Genomic DNA, 19,278 nt, shown 5'->3' on the forward strand with positions numbered 1-19,278 from the left:
TATATTTGGATTAGCATGTTGATTCTTATTCAGGAAAAGAGTAGACTGAGCTAAGAGTCAGTTGCTGAGATTGTTATCCTTTGGCTAAAGTTTCTTTATTTCCTTGGAAGGAATTAATTTACCTCTTTTGCTAAAACAAGAATTTTGTTGCAAGTTTTATTCTAATCATTATGTGTTTTTTTGGGAATGACCGATTTTTTTTATTTTCGTACTTTTTAAGTGGATTTCAGCCCCAGAATGACCTTAAATTTTCATTTCTGAAAGGTCAATGCTTACAAAATGCTCTTACTGCATGGTAAAACAAGCTGGTTGTTGTGAAACAAAGATGCTGCAATATAAGCTTACAGCAGAGAAGTAATTCTAGTTATCACAGTAAGTCACACTTTAGAAAAGCACACTTACATTTTGCTTTCCTTCCAGTGTATCTTCCTCTTGTTCGCTTTGGAGTCTGATTACAGGAGCTGCATTTTGAACTTCCATAGACTCAAGTCGGCCTACCACTGTCTGGAGGTAAAATAAGTCTTGGTTTAGTACCAATTAGTGTGGGAATTGAGAAAACACAAAACTTCCACAGACACTGAAGGATTTGATCTGCAGCCTTACAATAAACTAAGATTGATGTAAAAATACAATACACAGATTTTAAGCAGAAAAATAATGAATTTATATTTCTATAGTTGTAGGTGAGAATATGCCTTAAGCAAGGGAGAAACTGTACTGAAAAAATGGTGAAGGATTTATAATGTAAGGGTGTGGTTGTATAGAGCAAGCTAAGAGTTTAGAAGTTATAATAGAAGCATGTGTGTGCCTGTGAGTTAGAAGTCCATTGGATAAAAGTATCCGCAGTGCAGTAGAAGTAAGTAAAGGTGATAGGTTAGAAAAGCAAAATAAATCCTGTGGCAACTGTCTATTCGTTTAAAAAGTAATATATTGTCTTATAATGAAGCAACTTGTGACTACTCTTGAGCTGTGGCTGAATGCTTGTTCCTCTAAAATCTCATGGCCTCTGAGATTTATGTTTATCTGAGCAACAAATTGTTCTTAGCTTAAAAATAGTCCCATCCCTTCATTTCTAGCAGCAACAATGATACATCAGAACTGCTTTTGTCTTCAGAAGAGCCCCTAAAATCTATTTAAAATTGTAACTTATTATTTATATAATGGCTAGGTAAACACCAAGGCCCAGTTTTTAACTCAGACTTATGCTAGTTATTGAGCTGAGTTTTAAGAAGCTATTTGGTAGATACAGGCAGTGCAAAAGGCCAAATCACAGCCCTTCTGTCTCCTCATTACACCGTGAATTCCAAGCCTGCTAAAGGACAAGACTGTGAAGGTTCCCCCAAGGCAGGACAAGTACTCAGAGGAGCTCCAATTGGAAAAAGAGGCAAATCTCTTTAGGAAATCAGATTAGGCACACTCAGAAGCAATACAACTTTGGGTAGTTTATTTTGAAAGGTATTTAAACCAAATGTCTACCAATGAGAATCAGATGATATTTAAGTTTATTTGAATAGTTTCCTGAATGTAATATTGATTGAATGCAAATAGTCCTGAAATGAAAAAGCAAATTCTGTCACGTTTGGGCTAGTTTTATTATACGCCTTTGCCTTACTTGTAGGTAAAATGGTTGGAATCCTAACATAACTTGATTGCATTTACTGTAAATTTTGTGTTGCAACATTCACAAACAGATCATAAATGAGGAAATTGTATGTTCTAATGTTGTAAAATGACTGCTTTTTTTTTTTCCCCATAAGGCCATTCTTGGTAGAGTTAAGCATACACTGAAATAATTAACTTAGAGAACATAATAATACAATTTATTTCAAACAGAGGAGAAAATGAAGAAGTTTACTTCCTACCTTGTCAAAAACAATCTCCTACTTAACTTTCAACCCCATACTCTAGGTTCTGATTTGAAGCAACTTTTAGTTGTGAGGCAGAGGGTAAGATTATTTATTTTCAAAATTTACCAACGTAGGTTTTTAAACAGGAAGAACAAGTTGCTCTGTTACAAACTAAAAATCTAGACACAAGTACTCACCAGAATTCTTAGAAGAATCAAGGGTCTTCTATTACATTGCAAAATAATATCAAAATTAATAAAAATTATATTCCATTATGCAAAATATATTTTAGACACATCAAATAAACCAGTTTTGTAAATATATAATACAAAAGTGTTTTAATTTCTCATTTTATTTTACATTAATACAGATCAGAAAAAGCACTGAAACCAGATGGAATAATACAAAAGTTTGTAGTCTGCCTGAAAATATTCTCATGCAACATATACATAAGCCTGGAAGCAGAGCAGTGAATCTTAAAACTAATACAGGAAGGAAAGCAAGTATTTCAAAAGTCATGTTTTCTAATAGTAAATTAATGTGTTTTAAACACAACTTAAAATTTTGCCATCAGGAAAACAATCCACAGGACTGAGAAATTATTTTCTAGTGGAGGTTAACTTAGCTGGTGCATAGTTTACTTACCTCCAAGACATAATCTGGTTCCTGACTTCCATCCACTTCAATAAGATATCGACAATCCTGGTAAGCCAAGAATCCCTGTTAAAGAACATGTCAGTTGAGTATAGTTAACGAGATAATGACACTGAGGCTCATTCTCTTCCTATACATATCAAAGGTTGGACTCCTGGGAACTTCAGCAAAGTCAGGATTCATTGTATTAATTGTTTATAAAATCTTCTGGAGATTAACTTTTATTTGATGTCAGATAAACACAGAGATAATTCCAAAACTGGAGTTACAATGGCTTCAGAAGATAGCTTAGATGTCTTAGCTCAAATGCAAGGGAGCTAAAAAATATCAAGATACAGTAACACTTTGTGTATGAATTCAACTTTTAATTGTCTAACTACCTTAATTCTTTGTTGTAAAATGAAGATAATCTCAATTATTACATTTCTCAGAAATGCCAGTCATGAGCCCAATGTTTTAATTTTGGTCCTGACTCTCAATTCCTTTAAAATTTGGACCATATATTTTACTTTTCTTGTTTTAAATTTTCACACTACAAATAATGTCTTAGGCTAAAAAACTAGCCCATGTCAGTTGTTAATGCCTCTCTCTGAGGACTAAGAACACTCACTCCATTCCTGACAAATGATGGTCTAACCTCAAGCCTAAAATGGCCTATTGAAGGTGACTTTACACCTTTGCAGGTAATCTCTTCCAGGTGTTCACTATATTTATGGTCAGAGCTCATTTCCTGGCTCATTTCACCTAGTCTGTCTTCTATACTGTAAATTAAATCATCTGCTCTATCTTTGGTCGAGATAGATAATAACTAATTAATTTTTTCTAATACCCCTCTAAAGAGAGGATAATAGTTTGTATTTCTCTTATATACAATGGTCTTACAGTCTTACATTCATAAATAGTACATTCATGGTATTTGAGTTTAAACAATAGCATTTCATTTATTGACTTAGTTTTGACTAACTAAATCCCCACAGATGGCAGATTGTCTGAAGTACTAAGGTCTAGCCAATTATTTCACATGTTGCAGTTGTTCATTATGTTTCCTTCCTCACTGCTGAGGAAGGAAACATAATGAACAACTGCAGTATTTCACAATTATTTCAGGTCATTTTAATCCCAACAATTTATCAAGACATCCAAGTGTGTTCTCCAAATTTCGTTCTACCTATCTTCCTATCAGTGCAAACTGCACACCTTATAAGCTTTTTGTTTCAATTTCAATTACATCATCTCAAACTCTGCCTGGGCCAATTGATAAACCCCTGTGTTCTTTTAATGTATTAGTGGAGCACTAAGCATCTTCACCAATATATTCATCGCTAGTGAACCCTAAGTGAACCCTACCAACTACTGGAATGTGTTGAAATTATTGAAGTGTGGTATACATCCTAAAGTAATTTAATCTAAACAACTTTCCATTAGCTCAGATATAAGAAATCCATGTGAGATTGTGTAATAATTAAAGATACCACATTTTTTGTTTTCCCTGTCACAGCAATAACAAGTTTGTTACTCTAGCAAAGACCATTACAGCACTTTTACACAATTTTATCTATAGGTTTAACTAATCCATAGGGAAATTGAAAGGCATAAACAGTAATTGTCAAGTGAGCAACAAACATGAAGATTTTGCAGTTGCTTGTACTAAGAGATTAAAAAGAAAAAATAAAAAACCAAAACAAAACAAAAAAACCCAATAAAACAAAACAAAAACCATACAGTAATTCCACTTTCCTGAACACAACAGGGAAAGAAAATGTCATAGCCTCAGAAATAAGTGGTAAAACAAAGTAATGGGCTAATTACTGTGTATATAAATCTGCAGGCAATGAAGCAGGTGAAACAGGGAATCTATTAGAGTGAAGACAATGGATGCAGATTTTTTATGGGATTGCATTCCGGAATGGACTCTGATAATGGCAATGAAACAATGGAGTCTTCAAATGTTTCACTTACTAGATTTAGAAAGCATTTGTAGTGGCAGGTATGATTTCACTTTGAGAAGTCAAAGTTGATTACTTTATCATGACTGCAGAGTAGAAACAACAACCTACAGATGATACTTTTTATCACTGATTTCAGAATAAATTTCAGAATTTGGGGATGTGTTGCAGCATGACCACCTCAATACAACAAATCTCAAACTAAAAAAACCAATGAAAACAGTTCAAGATATTTTAAAAATCTTTTGTTATGCATAATCATATTACTTTGTTTTTTCTTACTTCTAAATGAGGAAGCATTATATCCTTGTATATTCCAATTCTTTTCTCTGCATTTTCAAGAAAATCTTCAGTCCTCTGCACTAATTGATGAAAAGGGTCTGATTTCTTACGTGGACCTTCTCCAGCCTGCAAAACAAAATTTGAAGACACAGAAATAATATATTAAAATAATGTTTGTCTTCACTCAAATTTAAAAAAAGTAGCTTTGAAGAGTATTGCAATGAGTATTAGTCCAGTGACTGCTGACCACCATCTATTCTAATGAAGAGTAGTTTCTATAAATGGAGAGCAATGTGCCTAGAACTTGGTAAGTCTCTGGTCCCTAGTATAAAAATTTGACCTGAATTAAAATCTAATACCTTCCTGAAAAAAAAGAAAATTCATTTGTAGTAGTGTAACACCAAAACCAGAAAACAAGTTAGTGTCCTACATATATTACTAAAAAGTTGCTACAATAAACAAAAATTAAGAACTCTTTTATTTGTCTACATCAAGAAAAAGGCAGTGTAGAGCCACCCTTCTCTTCCTGATACACTTTTAATTTATGGTAAGAAACAGCCAGTGAATTTTGAGTCAATGACTGAGCCCAGGTTAAGCTATACAATGATCAATATTTGCTGCCATTTAAACCTACTATTTAAGTATTACCCCACATCTCTTAAAGCAGGACATAAATGGAATTAGGATTGATTTTGAGCAAAATCATAACATAGTACAGTGATATTTTAGAAGATCAGAATTTTTTCTGCTTTGTCTAAAGTACATGGTAATATTTTGCCCTGTTTAGAAATTAGCAATATTTACCTCATCTTCTTCTCCTTCTTCTTCTTCATCCAGCACTTCTTCTTCTTCCTCTTCTTCTTCTTCTTCCTCTTCTTCATCCTGATCTTTCTCTTTCTTACGCTTGTCAGTAACTTTAGGATCCCACTGGCTCCTCTGATATATCTCCCCTGAATCAGGGTTTTGCCTTAGTCCCGATATTCTTTGGCATAACTCATAATCTGGACACTAGCAAGGAAAAGTTAAAAGGAAATTGTGTTTATTGCACTGCTATAACATCTTTTTCGTGGAGAGACAAAATTTCTCTAAATTGGTCTACTAATAACAGCATTTCATTATTACCACAGTTACCTAGAATCTCTCTTCTTCCTTTGTTTTTGATCTAATGAAAATAGTTACAATTCTGACATATCTGTGAAAACAGCTTCAATTCCCTGAAATCAAAAACAAAGTTATTTCTTTGACTTTGGGGCAAGGATTTTTAATGTGTATTTAGTTTCACTCCTTTTCCCAGAGGAGATAGTGTTACTACATGAAGTCAAGAATTTAATTTTTCTTTCTGGTTTAGTTAGCATCACTCTTCTATTTGTATTGTTGCATGTGAATCTATACAACACATATTCTGAACAACAGGATTTCTCACTACATAGCATTAAAACAAAGACTGACCTTCTGAAAAAACCAAATCTGTCCAAAAAGAAGGACAAAAATATGCTTTGTTGATGTTTTAGGATCTTTCTGAGACCACAGAAAAAAGGTTTGAAGTAGGCATTCACCAACTTTCATTATGCATGTTCAAGCAAATTAAGTCTTAAAAGTAAGGGATTAAAACAAACACTGAGTTAAACCTGCAAAGTGATAGAGTAGGACCATACCCAGAGGCTTGGCCTCTGACAAAACACATAGATGTACCAACTAGAATCAAAATCCCAGTAAGAATGGAGCACACCACCAGAGCCTGACTATTCAAAACCCATTCTGCACATTCAAAGTAGAAGACAAAACGAATCTAGTTGATTATAAATAGAACGTTGCTAGAGGAAGGGCCATTAAGTGTGTTCATGACTATATATACAGGTATTTTTTTAGATGGGGTCTGGCAAAGTTCAGTGTGGGCCAGCTAGAACCCTCCCCAGTGAACAGCTGGGCACAGTTTGGAGAATGGCACAGGCCTTGGGCTGTTCCCTGTGGGCAGTTTGGGCACTACCACGCCATTCTGACTAACAAGACAGCTTAGCAGTGTTTGGCCAAAGCAGTTGGTCTGATGTCTGAAGAGATCCTCTTGCCTTGTTTTGCTTACTAATGTGCAAGCAAATCCATTCTTTTAAGTTACATTGAGAAAGTCCTCTAAAATCCCACACTAACAATGGTTTATGTTTCTCTGGTTATATCAGAGTCACTTGTGTAAAATATCTGTTATGTCACATCACTGCTCATAAAGAAATTGAGATTTGTAAACAAGATTAATTAATAATTAAGCAGTTTCACAATTAGTGACTGAAAAATAAAACTGTTCGTAACTACTTTCTAACTTCCATATGTGAGAAGTTTCTTTCTGCATTACACAAGTGGCAGATGTACATGTGTCCAAAATCCCATCATAATCATGTAATTCAAAGCTTCCCTTTCTTGAAAACCTCTATCTTCTAATTGGTGGAGGTGCAAAAGTTGCAACTGCTACTGAAGTTCTAGGACATGTTCATTATTTTACCTCATCAATGCTTATAATGGAACAAACCAGTGAAACTCTATTCCAATATAAAGAGAAGAATTCACCATTCCTCAATAAATTCTCTACTCAAGTATACAGTGGAAAATATTATATTTGGCATGCATAGCATATGAGTCTACTAATAATTAGGAAAAATACTAGGAAGTTACTGAAGATGACATTACCTTAATGTTAATCAGGAAATCCGGTTTTAATTTTAGATTCTTTATTTTCTCTATTTGTTGTGGAACAGTCATGTATTCCTCCGAGAGAGAAGGAAATCCAGTAAGAACATAACCTGCCAAATAAATTTAATTGAACATATTTTAAGAAGGTTTGTCAATTATAGAGCTTTTTATACTCATCTGCTTTAAACAATACATGTAGTGGTACAATTTTAAACCATGACACAACACTGCTAAAAATCTCTGCACCCATGTCTCCTTCAGATGAAATACAGACAGAAAAAGTGTGTTGTTTTCAGCTTTATGGAGTACTCTCAAGATCTGTTAACTGAATTATAAACATGTAGACATTAAAGACTATACTCAGACCACCTGCTTTACACACCTAATTCAGACATTTTAGTGCCTAAAAAGTAACAACCTTTCAGTGACCAGTTTTCCCACTAGAAGACTTTACAAAAGGCACTGAAAAGAGTAGCCACTCTATGATTTAAAGCATTTAAACTAGGAGTCTAAGCTCTTGACACAACCTTTAAATGTTTTGGCTTCTAATGAAGGGAGTCTGAACCACTCTCCTGCCGGATTATTTGGCAAGCACCTGCTCACTCAGGACTCCCAGTGCTCAGTCCTGTTTGGCAAACAGATGTTGGCTCGACATGACAAGAGTAGTAATAATATGTTTTCCTAGTACTGCAGTGCTCAGCCCCATGGATCAACTTGTGGCTTCAAGTTCCTAGGAAAGTACTGTAACTGCTGATGTGTGCAGTAAGAACTACTGAATAGCAACAAAATCAATGTTCATGAGGCCAGGAAGAGAGACTAAACAAAAATCAGGTGGATGTTTTTAGCCAAATAATGAGAATATTCCCTTAGAGAAATGGTGCATGCTTAGAATTTTATGTGATAACATTGAAATGCAAGTCTGGGCAGCACAAAAATGTGGCAGCAGTCTTTGCAAGAGGTGTTAGGAGTGAAGACTCCTACTTCTATGGAAGCTACTATCCATAGATGCAAGAGAATAAGAAGATAAGCAAGGAATAGCAAAATATATAGTCATTCCTCTAGGAAATTAAAATTCTGGATTCTAAACTGTTGATACCTTTAGAGAATTCTAACTTGCAGTGAGGTGTGAAGAACCTCACTTATCAACACATCCCTGATAACAACAGCTGATGTAAGGGAAATGGAAGCGTAACGTGGAAAACCATTCTTGGAGAGAGTGTTCGCCCCCAGATCAATAATGTGAGGAGGCTAAAAATCATGAAGTATACCTAAGGCAACTAGCAACAACAGTTTCTGAAATCTTGAATGAATAATTTAAAGTGAATTGACTGATTAGTTCCTGCTGAAAACCTACTTAAGCTTCCCAAGCACTCGTTAAGATAGTAGTTGATAAACAAAAAATTACTAGTAATACTAAAACTAAAAACTGGTTTTGGAGGTCAGTTTGAACTGGTAGGAAAAATAGTGAGGATGTTGGTTATTCTATTCCTTGCTACTTTGGGGGATATGTAATGCAGAAAGTGTCTTTGCTACAAAAAACAAACTTTATTCAACTTTACAGTCATGTTTACACTCTCCAGGGCCTCGGTGCTCCTCTGTGATACAAACATCTTCAGACTGACTCAAGGAGGGGAACTCCAGTAACACAGAAGCCTCTTCATGCCTTTACCAAAGTCCTCACATACATATTAAGAGACTGGCATTTCTGCTGCTACCGCTTCCAGCAGTTTTTTGTGTCCTTTTAAATTTTTTTTCCCTATTTCTCTTTTTTATACTATTTTAAAAGCCTGGTTTCACCAGGAAAGGCTGTATATTTTGCAAAACTGTTGAGTCATGTACTAGAAAAGGAATAAAAACCCATTGCATCTGAAAGCTTAAATAGCAGGCTAGTTTTTAGAGCAGTAGACATTAACATTGACACTACACCTGTCTCTTTCCTATAATGGAAATTTCAAATAGAAGTCAAAATAAGAAAAAGAAACTACATTTCCTTTTTACCTCCTTTCCTCTTTGGCAGTACATGTGTTTCCTCATCAGGGAAGCAGATTCAGACACTAGCAAGATCTGCAGCCCTTGTCCTGACAGCCTCAATTAACAAAATCTTTCCTCAAATAGAAGAATTATAGCCACTACCATTACTATTCTCATCCATCCTACTCTGTCTGACAAAATGCAAAGGGAATAAACAATTTTGTAAGAGAGAAAAAAAGCCAGTAATCTGTTCTCCTTCTTTTATATTGTTTAAAGTGCTTAAAATGTTTTTGCTGAGGGATTTTTGTTATGTTGTTGATATAGAAGTATTGAAGAATAAAATATCTGTATTTTAAATCCTATCCTGAACAGATAATATTGTCAAATAAGACTCATATCAACACTTAAAATTTTGGGAAAATTATTTTCTTAAAATCAACACAACACATAACCAGTATGACACTTTCTGATCTCCCATACTAGTAAATTAATCCCTAAACACACTTTCAGTTTATTGATATTCCACAACCTGATGAGCATGAGAAAAAGCTCGAGTTATATTTGAGCACCAATAGATGTAAAATTGATGTAAAATTATAGGTAGCACATTCTAAGAAGTTTAGGCTATAAATATACTTACCATAATGAGCAACTTCTGGTGACTCATCAATCATTTGCAGAATCATTTTTGTCACCAGTTCCTCAGGAATACTTTGACCTTGACAAAGCAATTTCTGACACTAGGGTAAAATACAGAACATAGTCTTTTACAGTAAGTGTTTGTTAAAAATGTGACAAAACTTACTAGAAGATTAGACTTTTACCTGAAGTCCATATTCTGATCCTTGTTGAATATTCATTTGAATTACTTCTGAAGCTAAGGAAGCATATCAAACATAAGAAAAATAATTAACACAAAATATTTTCTGAAGAGACCTGTACCTGTGTATATGTGTATGTACACATACATATGTACATACACATACACAGGAGGATGTATGTGTGCTCCAAGCAACCAGACTATTTTGAATGAAAAGCCATTATATTTAGGGCCATTGTTATACTCTGCCCATCCAGAACCTGGTGCCTTATGGCAAGGACTGGGTAGGTGTTTCTTCCTACAATTTAACCCTGCATATACTACACAAAAATGCACAACAGCAGTTTAGCAGGATTATTTGAACTATTTATTTAAATTCAAACAGAATTCCTATCTTGTAATCCAGAGATGAGTATTTGAGCTCAATCACTTTTTAAATTTAAAACCCAAGATTCAGAAGAACTCTTTAGACACACAAAATCATCTACTTTAGGAAAAGTGACATCTATCAAATTCTAAGACTGTCCTATGTCTCTGTGGATAGTGACATCATACTAAAATGAACCTGGAAGTTTTCATACTTCTGTATGAATTAAATAATCAAACATTTTATAAAAGTTTTCAGGAATGACTCTTACAGCTACATTTATATTACTAATAAACCAGACCAGGGAAAGGTCCTGAAGCCAGGTGACCCATGCCTATACAGCTCTAATCTTTCTTCTCAAAACACAGTGGCTGTTTTCCAACTGCTCCTACTAGGCATGATGACTGTTGTACATCTTACCTTTCATACTATAGGTGCTTGGGAGAACAATATTTGCCAGGGGCCAAAACTGAGACAGAGAATGTACTAATTCACAGTACAGGCAACTGAAAATCAGCAATCTGCATGCACCCTGGCCCTGTTTTATTTATTTATGAGTATTGGCCAATTCACTGGATAAATTAATAGAAAGTATTGTGTTATTAAAAATATTGCAAACACCTTTCCAATTCAATAATTTTCTGGCTTGGTTCATTTTTAACCCAGCACAAGACAGATGTTGATACCCCAGAGCAAGTTCAGTGGAGGACACCAAAACTATCAGAAGAATGAACAGCCTAGGAGAGGCTGAAACAACTGGCCTTGTCCAGCCTGGAGGAAACCAGACAGCTCTTACTGCTATCTAAAACTACTTATTGGGAGGTCACAAAGACAGACCCACGGTCACCACAGAGTGCAGTTAGGACAGGAGGCAACAGACACGAATATGAGAAATTTGAATGGGGGTAATTAGGAAGCAATCTTTCATCAAGAAGGCAATCAAACATTGCAGAGTCTTTCTTTGGGAGAAGGTGGATTCTCTATCCTTGGAGGTATTCTAGATTGAACTGAGCTGCCCTTTTTAGCTGACCCTTCTTTGAGAGGAATGTTTGACTCAGTCACCTCTGGAGGTCCTTTCTGAACAAAATTATTCATATTTATGTATGCTGAATTTCTTTGTTTCTTCCTTTTTTGATGTACAAAATGAAAAAAATGTACTAGCATAAGAAACAATAAGTGTGTACACACATGTGTGCATTCACTAGCCACAAGAAGACTAGAATATCATGAACAAAATAAGAGTAATTCCCTGAATTAGAAATAAGGCTTAAAAACACAGTAACTGAGATTTAGATCAGTTGCTAAGAAAAACTTTCTAATGGCAAAAAGAGTGTTACAGAGATGGACTGCCCAGAATTTTTTTAAAACAAATTTGATGAACATTTGTCAGTACTGATTTAAATACATTCAAACAGAATGGACTAGCTTAAGTACATTTCTGAAGTCCCTTCTGATTTTGGCCTGAACTATGTTTTGGACCAGGTATTAATTTTTTTTCTTGCTAGACAATACTATGATATAACAATTCTATGTACACCTAAGTCAAAAACGCACTTTATTAAAAGTGATTTTTACCATATTAGAATTCTAAATCTTCAAAAGACATAAAGGTACTTCATTTGATAAATAACTCTGTTTTCTGGAGTATACCCCCTTGTATTAGACACTGCACAACCAGAAGGGAAAGAGCCTCCTATTTTTTCATGGTCTGCACTGGAAAATGTCTGTACTCTTTGGAGCTGAATGAGTTGCCCCCATGTGAACCAAAAGGGTCACAGGAACCCCCTTCCAGAATTGGGAATCAAATTTATGATTAAAAAAAACTCCCACAGTGATTTTTCTAAGCCTTTCAATAACTAAAAGACCAGTGATCAGTAATTTTACTTCTGGTAAAATGATTACTTGGTATTATCAGAAGTATTTGCTGCGATCAGAAACAGGCCCTTAGAATTACAGGGGACAGTGAGGGTATTCTAAACCAAAAGCTATTGTGGAGCCAAAGCAATGTTCCAAATACAGCATGTGTTTACCTTCTATGAAAATGCAGTTCCATCTCTGTGCTAGTTTACTAGCTAATGTTTTCTTTCCAGAACCCTTAAAATGAAAAATACACTTTTAAAAGAAAAACAGACAGAACAAAGCCAAACATATAACACAATGAAGAATATATTTTCACATGATAAAAACACTGAAAATCTACCATTGGGATTAGGCCCTCTCAGTTATGCATTGGGCAAACACAAAACACTCTGTTTAATACCATCCTCTACTTCATATTGTCTAGCATTGCTAATATGCAGTTACTTGTAGCTAATTATCTCCAAAATCATTATACTGAGTTTGTATCTGACTAACTCTGTCTAAAACTCAGCCATGATTCGACCACAAATTTCTATAAGAAACTCCTTAGGACTAAAATTTATTATCTTCAGCCTCAAAGCAAATTATGACGGAAACCTACTCAACCCTGTCTGAGTAGGATACATCGGGATAATTTTTTTTTTTACTAAAACAACAAATGCTTAAAAACTGCCTTGTTAGGCAAATCTTTATTATTTACATGAATCCAGAGGAAAACCAACATAACTGAGAGCTATAAGGCTTCCAAGAGTGATTAACTGAATGGGATTTTGCAAAACTCACCATCTTCCACCCTTAGGATTGTGCCCTTTTATTAGAAGGGCACATAAGGAGACCTGTTTTGACAAGTTTTTTGTCCTTGATAAATTTTGTGATAAAAAATAGCAAAACCCAACAAATAAATTACATTCCCAGTTAAGAGTGTATCAGCAAATACTCCAGCCTACTAATACCTTACAGGTGTGATGAGAATATATGTATTTGGCTTTCCTTTAAGGGCACTATGTTTTAAATTTAAAAGATATATCTTAAATAGGATAGTACTCTGCACATCAGTCAGATATATAAAAGACATTACCACAAAAATAAACTATTTGGTTCCCTGCTTTCCCGGTAAGGTCTGTACAATTTCAATACCCTGTTACATTGATGTCAAGCATCTACTGAAGGCAATGGTTGAGAATATGAGAATTTTTTGTACTGTCTTTCAATGAGTATTTTATGGTGGTTTGGTCTAGGAAACATAAAGTTACCCTTTTCATGCAAGGTTAAAATTCTGATGGTCATTTGAAATTAGATGAGTTAGTTCACTGTAGTTTTCTGTTGAGCTGAGTGTACTCTTACAAGTGCATAAGACACTTCATAAGGCAAACTTGTATCAAAAAAAAAAAAGAACACTCTTCAGCAAACTGAGGCAATAATGCAAACTCACATTCGGAGAAAAAAAAGAAATCTGAAAAGTTTAGGTTTACAAAACATCAAATTTTTCTAAGTTAAGGACGCCACTAATTAGTTGAGAAAAAGACAGACCTTGAATTATAGTTAAAAGGTAGTACAGATCCTTTGATCAGGATACCTTGGTGGACTTTGAATGTTTCTAGATATATAGAATTTTGTCATAGTTTTAATATTAAGCTCTGTAATGTCTCATTGAATGTCTGTGAGTACATTGATGTGAAGGTTCTTTTACACCAAATTATGTCTTTAATATGTCAAGTTTATTTTAAAAAATAAAATATTTTAACAGCATTGTTCTGGTTTTGGCTGGGGTAGAGTTAACTTTTTCACAGTAGCTAGTGTGGGCTGTGATTTGGATTTGTGCTGAAAAAAGTGTTGGTAATACAGAGATGTTTCTGTTACTGCTGAGCAGGGCTTACACAGAGCCAAGGCCTCTCCTGCTTTCCATACTGCCACACTGGGGAAGAAAATGAGGGTGGAGGGAGGCTGGGAGGGAACACAGCTGGGACAGATGACTCTGACTGACACACAAGGATATTCCAAAGCACATGGTGTCATGCTCAGCATATAAAGCTGGGAAAGAGAAGGAAAGGGAAGTACTTTTGGAGTGACAGCATTTATCTTCCCAAGTCACCATGAAGTGTGATGGAGCCCTGGTTCCTGGGGATGGCTGAACATCTGCCTGCCCATAGAAGTAGTGAATGAATTCCTTGTTTTGATTTCCTCATGTGCATGGCTTTTGTCAACCCATGCATTTCATCCCTTTTTACCCTTCTGATTCTCTGTCCCACCCCACCAGGGTGAGTGAGTGAGCAAAAGGCTGTGTGGGGTTTGCTTGCTGACTGGGGTTAAACCACTACAAAAATAAAAACGATCCAGTTGCCAATGCCAAAAGAGAAAAAAATATTTTGAGCAATGTGTAACTTTTAAGTAGAATAATAATTTTGCCTTCAGTCAATTTTTAACCACAACTGACTGAAGGCAAAATTTGGTCTCATGAAATGAGACCAGAATTTTTGCCATCCTCTGCAGGATTTGAAGAGTGGCAAAATCCAAAAAGCAGGTATTTGACCCTTTTGGTAGCACTAGTAAACTAATGTTTTGAAAGGAAAAGTAAAATTGTTAGCAGAATATCTGACAAAAATCCTTCTATCAGACATCTTACTGGCTTTCCAAAGACAATTAAGCAAGCGGGCTTGGACAACAGAAAAGATCTTTCAGCTTCATCTTCATCAAAGATGTCTGTAAAGGGCTGAGCTTGTTTTTCCTCTTGTGAAGCCATGTGTTTTCTAATGCTAGAAGGAAAAAAAGAATTTGTTATAAAGTACAGTAGTTACATGCGCATAAAATGACCTTAGAATGGAAGTGAATTACAAGGTAAATGGATTTGTAAAAAAGAAAGTTTTTGTAAGAAGAAAAAGCATTTACAGAACATACACAATGCACCCATCAAATGAGAGAAAAATCCACTTATGAAAAACAAAGGACTGTTGGAACAACCCCTGATCACCAGCTGTATATGAGTCTCATATTGCTTGTTGCTTTTGTTTAGTTGTTTTGTTGATCATTCCTTCCTGCTCCAATTACCACACCATTGTGACTTCTCTCTGGTCCCTGAAATGGGCCATGGGCCTGCCAAGACCTTTGGTTTTGTGCTTCAGACACAGAAGGGCCCTGTCATGGTCAAGGGAACTACTCTCTGTGTCCACACAGGCAGGTACACAAATAAGACTCCGCAGAATTAAATCACAGTTCTTCATCTCTTCCACCATCCTCTTCACAAATCCCAGCTCTTCCAGGAATGCAGGCAGTAGCAAGTCCAGTGCTGCACAACAAATTAAAACCTAAACCAATTTCTAATTAAGATAAGTTGGAGGAAAATTTGTGTGGGCCTTTCAAACAAAAACGGAGGCCAAAACATGAGGAGCCTGCTGAAGTTTGTTTGAAAAAGGCACAACAAAACCCCACTGTCTTTAAGGGGACACTTCAGTGTCACAGCCCCAGCAAAACCCACATAGAACCACCCAACCCAGCACAGCCCCACACAACGCCCAGTCAGTTTAACATTAAATAAAAAAAATTCAACCAAAAGCATCTACTTCAGGATGAGAATCTGAAAAAGTTTGTCTTGAAACATCAAACCCAAATGCTCAGACGCTCTTGCATTAAACATTTTAATATTAAAAAAAGAAAAAAGCCCTAGATGCGAACCAACTCCCCACTGCCCCGACAGAAACTCACCGGCTGAGCTTTACCCGCCGTTCCCAGCGGTCTCGCTCGCTCCCAAACCTTCACAAGGGCCAATCTCCTAATTCACAAAAACCACCACAACCAAAGCAAAGGATTAAACCGGACACACACATACACAGAGCCCCCTACCCAGGACGAAATCCCGGCAGCAACCCCGCCGTGCGCGCCCCCGCTGCCGCCACCGCTCTGCGCGGCCCCGCTGCCCGGGCAACGGCCGCGCCCCGCCCCTGAGGGAGGGACAGGCAGAGGCCCCGCCCCTGAGGGAGGGACAGGCAGAGGCCCCGCCCCTGAGGGAGGGAGGGACAGAGGCCCCGCCCCACACGGGGCGTGGGCGGGGCTGCGGAGCTGTTCCTGGTGCTGACCGCGCTCACCCCGTGGGGAGCGGTTCCCGGCGGGAGCAGCGAGTGCGGATGCGACACCGCCTCCGCCTCGCCCGCCCCGGTTCCCCCGGTGTCCCGCTGCTGCCGCCGTCCCCCCCGGCCGTCGTTGCCGAGAGGCCGCGCGTGACGCGGCGCAGGCGCGCTCTGGCGGCCCGCGGTGGGCGCGCCTGCGCGTTGGCGCGCCGGCACTTCCGGGTTGCCGCGGTGCCGGCGGAGGCTCCCCGCTCAGCCGCGGAGTGTTCCTCCCCCGGCTCCCGCTGCTCCCGGGCAGCCCCCGCCATGCCGGTGGCGGCCGCCGCCCCCCTGATCAGCTCCGTGCAGAAGCTGGTGCTGTACGAGACCAGGGCTGTAAGTAGCGTCCCCCCCGCCGCCGCCGCCGCCGCCCCGCGCGGGGCGATGTCCCGGCACCCCCGGCGTGTTGGCTCGGCTGGGTTGCAGCTTGTCAAAAACTACGCCTTGCCTTTCTTTTCATATGTTGGGATCTGGTTCTTTTTGGTCACACACTCAAAACATGCCAAGAACTGGGGAAAAGAAGGTTTTAAAAGTTCTTGTTGTCGCTGTGTCTCTGCCTCGTGGCTTAAGCGGAGCCAAGGCAGGTTGAGGGCAGGTCAGCGCAGGGCCGGGCTGTGGGGATGAAGGCTGGGCCCCTGCTTCTTGTGTCCTGTGGCTGCTGCCACACTGCCAGGAGAGCAGGGCACTTCAAACTGGACAGCTGAAGGTGTCCGGAATTAATATTTGAATTAAGAATGGCTGCACCGACCTGTTTGCTGTTTGTGGCACACTTCAGTCCTCGTTGTCTGAATGACTGGTGAAACAGTTCCCAGAGTTTTCAGTCTGACCTCTGGAAGTAAGCTCTTGAAGATTTTCAGCATTCCTTACATCCTGTTGCAGAAACTATAGGGATGTGTTGTTCACAGTACTTTTTTATCGTGGGCAAAAAAAAGTGGATTGGAGGTTGGAGTGGTTATTGCTGCTTTAGCCATGTGATGAGCACAGTGTGAGTCAGAAGCCTGTTCTTGGTGTAAATACCACCGTGTTTACCATTCCTTAGCTCCCAATCAGATTTCTTTGTGTTTCATAGTATGTTGGTTTCTTCGCTTGAGGTAGTTTTTAAAAGGTTTATGTACCATGGCTCTAAATGCAAGTTAGGTTTAGTTTGAAGTTCAGCTGTTACCTGTACTGTTAACACAAAGATAATTTATGCACTGAAGCCCCTTGGAAGCTTCCCAAAATGTCACAGATGAAAGAATGATCTCAGTATAAATAGAAATCTGACTTCCAGCTCTGCTTCTGTCTGAAGCAGATTTGTGCTTTTGTCATAATTCCCCACTGAACAGCCTATGAAACAGACACAGATTAAAGTCTGTGCAGAGTTATTTTTGCAAGTAAATTTTAAAAATGAAGGTTACACTCCAGAAAGTCTTTTCAAAGTGTTACCTTTTACTTATGCCTAAATGAATTTTGAAAGCTACCTTATTTATCTTTCTCATTGTCGCTGGTAAATGCTACTTTTTGTTCTATTTTCAGCTACATTATTGTTATACATGAGCAGGGCACCGGGCAAATGTGGTTTCTGAATCAGGTCCTGTATTACTCAGTTTAGCTGTTCTTGGCTCACAACTCATGCTACATCTCAGTCAGCTGAGATTTGGCTTCTAGTGACTGGCATGTGTGGATACCTGGCCTGCTTCTCTCTGTTGCTGAGAGACAACGTGCTGTGTGCAGGGCAAATATTGTGCTTTGCAGTTCTGTCAGCTGTCTGCCATCCTCTGGGCCTCTCCAGCTGCTGCTGGCATTTCAGGAGCCACAGACTTTTACATCTGGGCAGTGCTGGATGGATGGGTTTGTCCATGCTGTGCTTTGTTCAGAATTCAGTGAGGGGCAGATCCAGCAGTCCTGGTCGCTCCAGGAGGCGAGATGGTTTTCATCAGCTGTGAAAGGCAGTGGTGTGTGGATGAGCATGTGCTGTTTGGAATGTCTCAGCTGAGCAAGGGCATCTCAAAGCTGTTACTTCAGTCACTTCTTGTGAGTGATGAAAATGGATTTTTTTTTCCCCTGAGTAGTAAGTTTTTGTTCTTACTAAAAGGTACAAATTTAAACACTTTGTAGTTTGATATTCGAATTCTGGTAATTTTTTTCAAAAGAAAAAATCCAGTAGGAGTCATTTTGGTATAATTATTTGAAAAGACTTGCTGCACTTAATAAATGCCTGGACTAAGGGATGTTAGAAGGGACTTCCAGAGAACACCAAGTTGAGACCCCTGCTCAAAGCAGCTTCAACATGCATAATGCTCAGGGTTGTGTGCAGCTGAGTTTTGAATATTGCTTTTACAGCCTCTGCAGGCTGCTTGCAAGAGTTTGTCTCTCTTAGCTACACTTTCCTGTTACGTGGTTTTAGACAGCAGCAGGATGCTGCCAAAGCTTTCTGAAGGCTGAACAAACCTAAACCCAGTTCTCTCAGCCTCTGCCAGCACACCCTGTGCTCTGTCCTGTGGATCATCTGGAGAGCTCTCTGCTGGAATCACTCTGCTATATCAATGTCTGTCTTGTACTGGGGAGCCCAAAATTGGCCTTCTGGTTTGATCAGTCGCTGTTACAGCTCATTCAGTGTCGTGTTGTGCTGCTGACAAACTTCTCCCCGAGGTGTCCCTCATGCCATCTCCTTTGCATGAGATCTCACAATCATGCAGTTGCCAGCTGTGACAGTCACTTGTACAGCATAAGCATCATCCAAAAATAAAAATGAACAGCTTTCTCCTGTTTC

At 38.2% G+C, this 19,278-nt stretch overlaps 2 protein-coding genes across 9 annotated transcripts in view; one reads left to right on the forward strand and one right to left on the reverse strand.

The window, feature by feature from the left end:
• AK9 (adenylate kinase 9) overlaps positions 1-16,521 on the reverse strand; it is a 60,051-nt gene extending 43,530 nt beyond the window's left edge. For 2 of the 7 annotated variants that reach the window (XR_010358587.1, XM_064412890.1), the window contains exons 1-10: positions 16,126-16,263; positions 15,050-15,179; positions 12,597-12,660; positions 10,204-10,256; positions 10,020-10,119; positions 7,406-7,518; positions 5,534-5,737; positions 4,730-4,855; positions 2,493-2,567; positions 403-504 (exon numbers count right to left, since the gene is read on the reverse strand). Coding sequence is in view for 6 of the 7 variants with exons in the window: in XM_064412890.1 (XP_064268960.1) it covers positions 403-504; positions 2,493-2,567; positions 4,730-4,855; positions 5,534-5,737; positions 7,406-7,518; positions 10,020-10,119; positions 10,204-10,256; positions 12,597-12,660; positions 15,050-15,166 (954 nt within the window). In the remaining variant the exon portion in view is untranslated. Of the gene's footprint in view, positions 1-402; positions 505-2,492; positions 2,568-4,729; positions 4,856-5,533; positions 5,738-7,405; positions 7,519-10,019; positions 10,120-10,203; positions 10,257-12,596; positions 12,661-15,049; positions 15,180-16,125; positions 16,357-16,505 lie in introns of those variants that run through there. The other 5 variants (XM_064412891.1, XM_064412892.1, XM_064412894.1 and 2 more) reach the window with 5 other exon arrangements.
• Positions 16,522-16,738: 217 nt separating this feature from the next.
• The window catches only part of FIG4 (FIG4 phosphoinositide 5-phosphatase), a 52,078-nt gene continuing 49,538 nt past the window's right edge, over positions 16,739-19,278 (forward strand). For both annotated transcript variants that reach the window (XM_064412897.1, XM_064412900.1), the window contains exon 1: positions 16,739-16,862. In XM_064412897.1, coding sequence (XP_064268967.1) covers positions 16,794-16,862 — 69 coding nt within the window. In that variant the 5' untranslated portion in view covers positions 16,739-16,793. The remainder of the gene's footprint in view (positions 16,863-19,278) is intronic.

The sequence above is a fragment of the Passer domesticus genome, chromosome 3 (assembly GCF_036417665.1).
Source record: "Passer domesticus isolate bPasDom1 chromosome 3, bPasDom1.hap1, whole genome shotgun sequence".
Lineage (NCBI taxonomy): Eukaryota > Metazoa > Chordata > Aves > Passeriformes > Passeridae > Passer > Passer domesticus.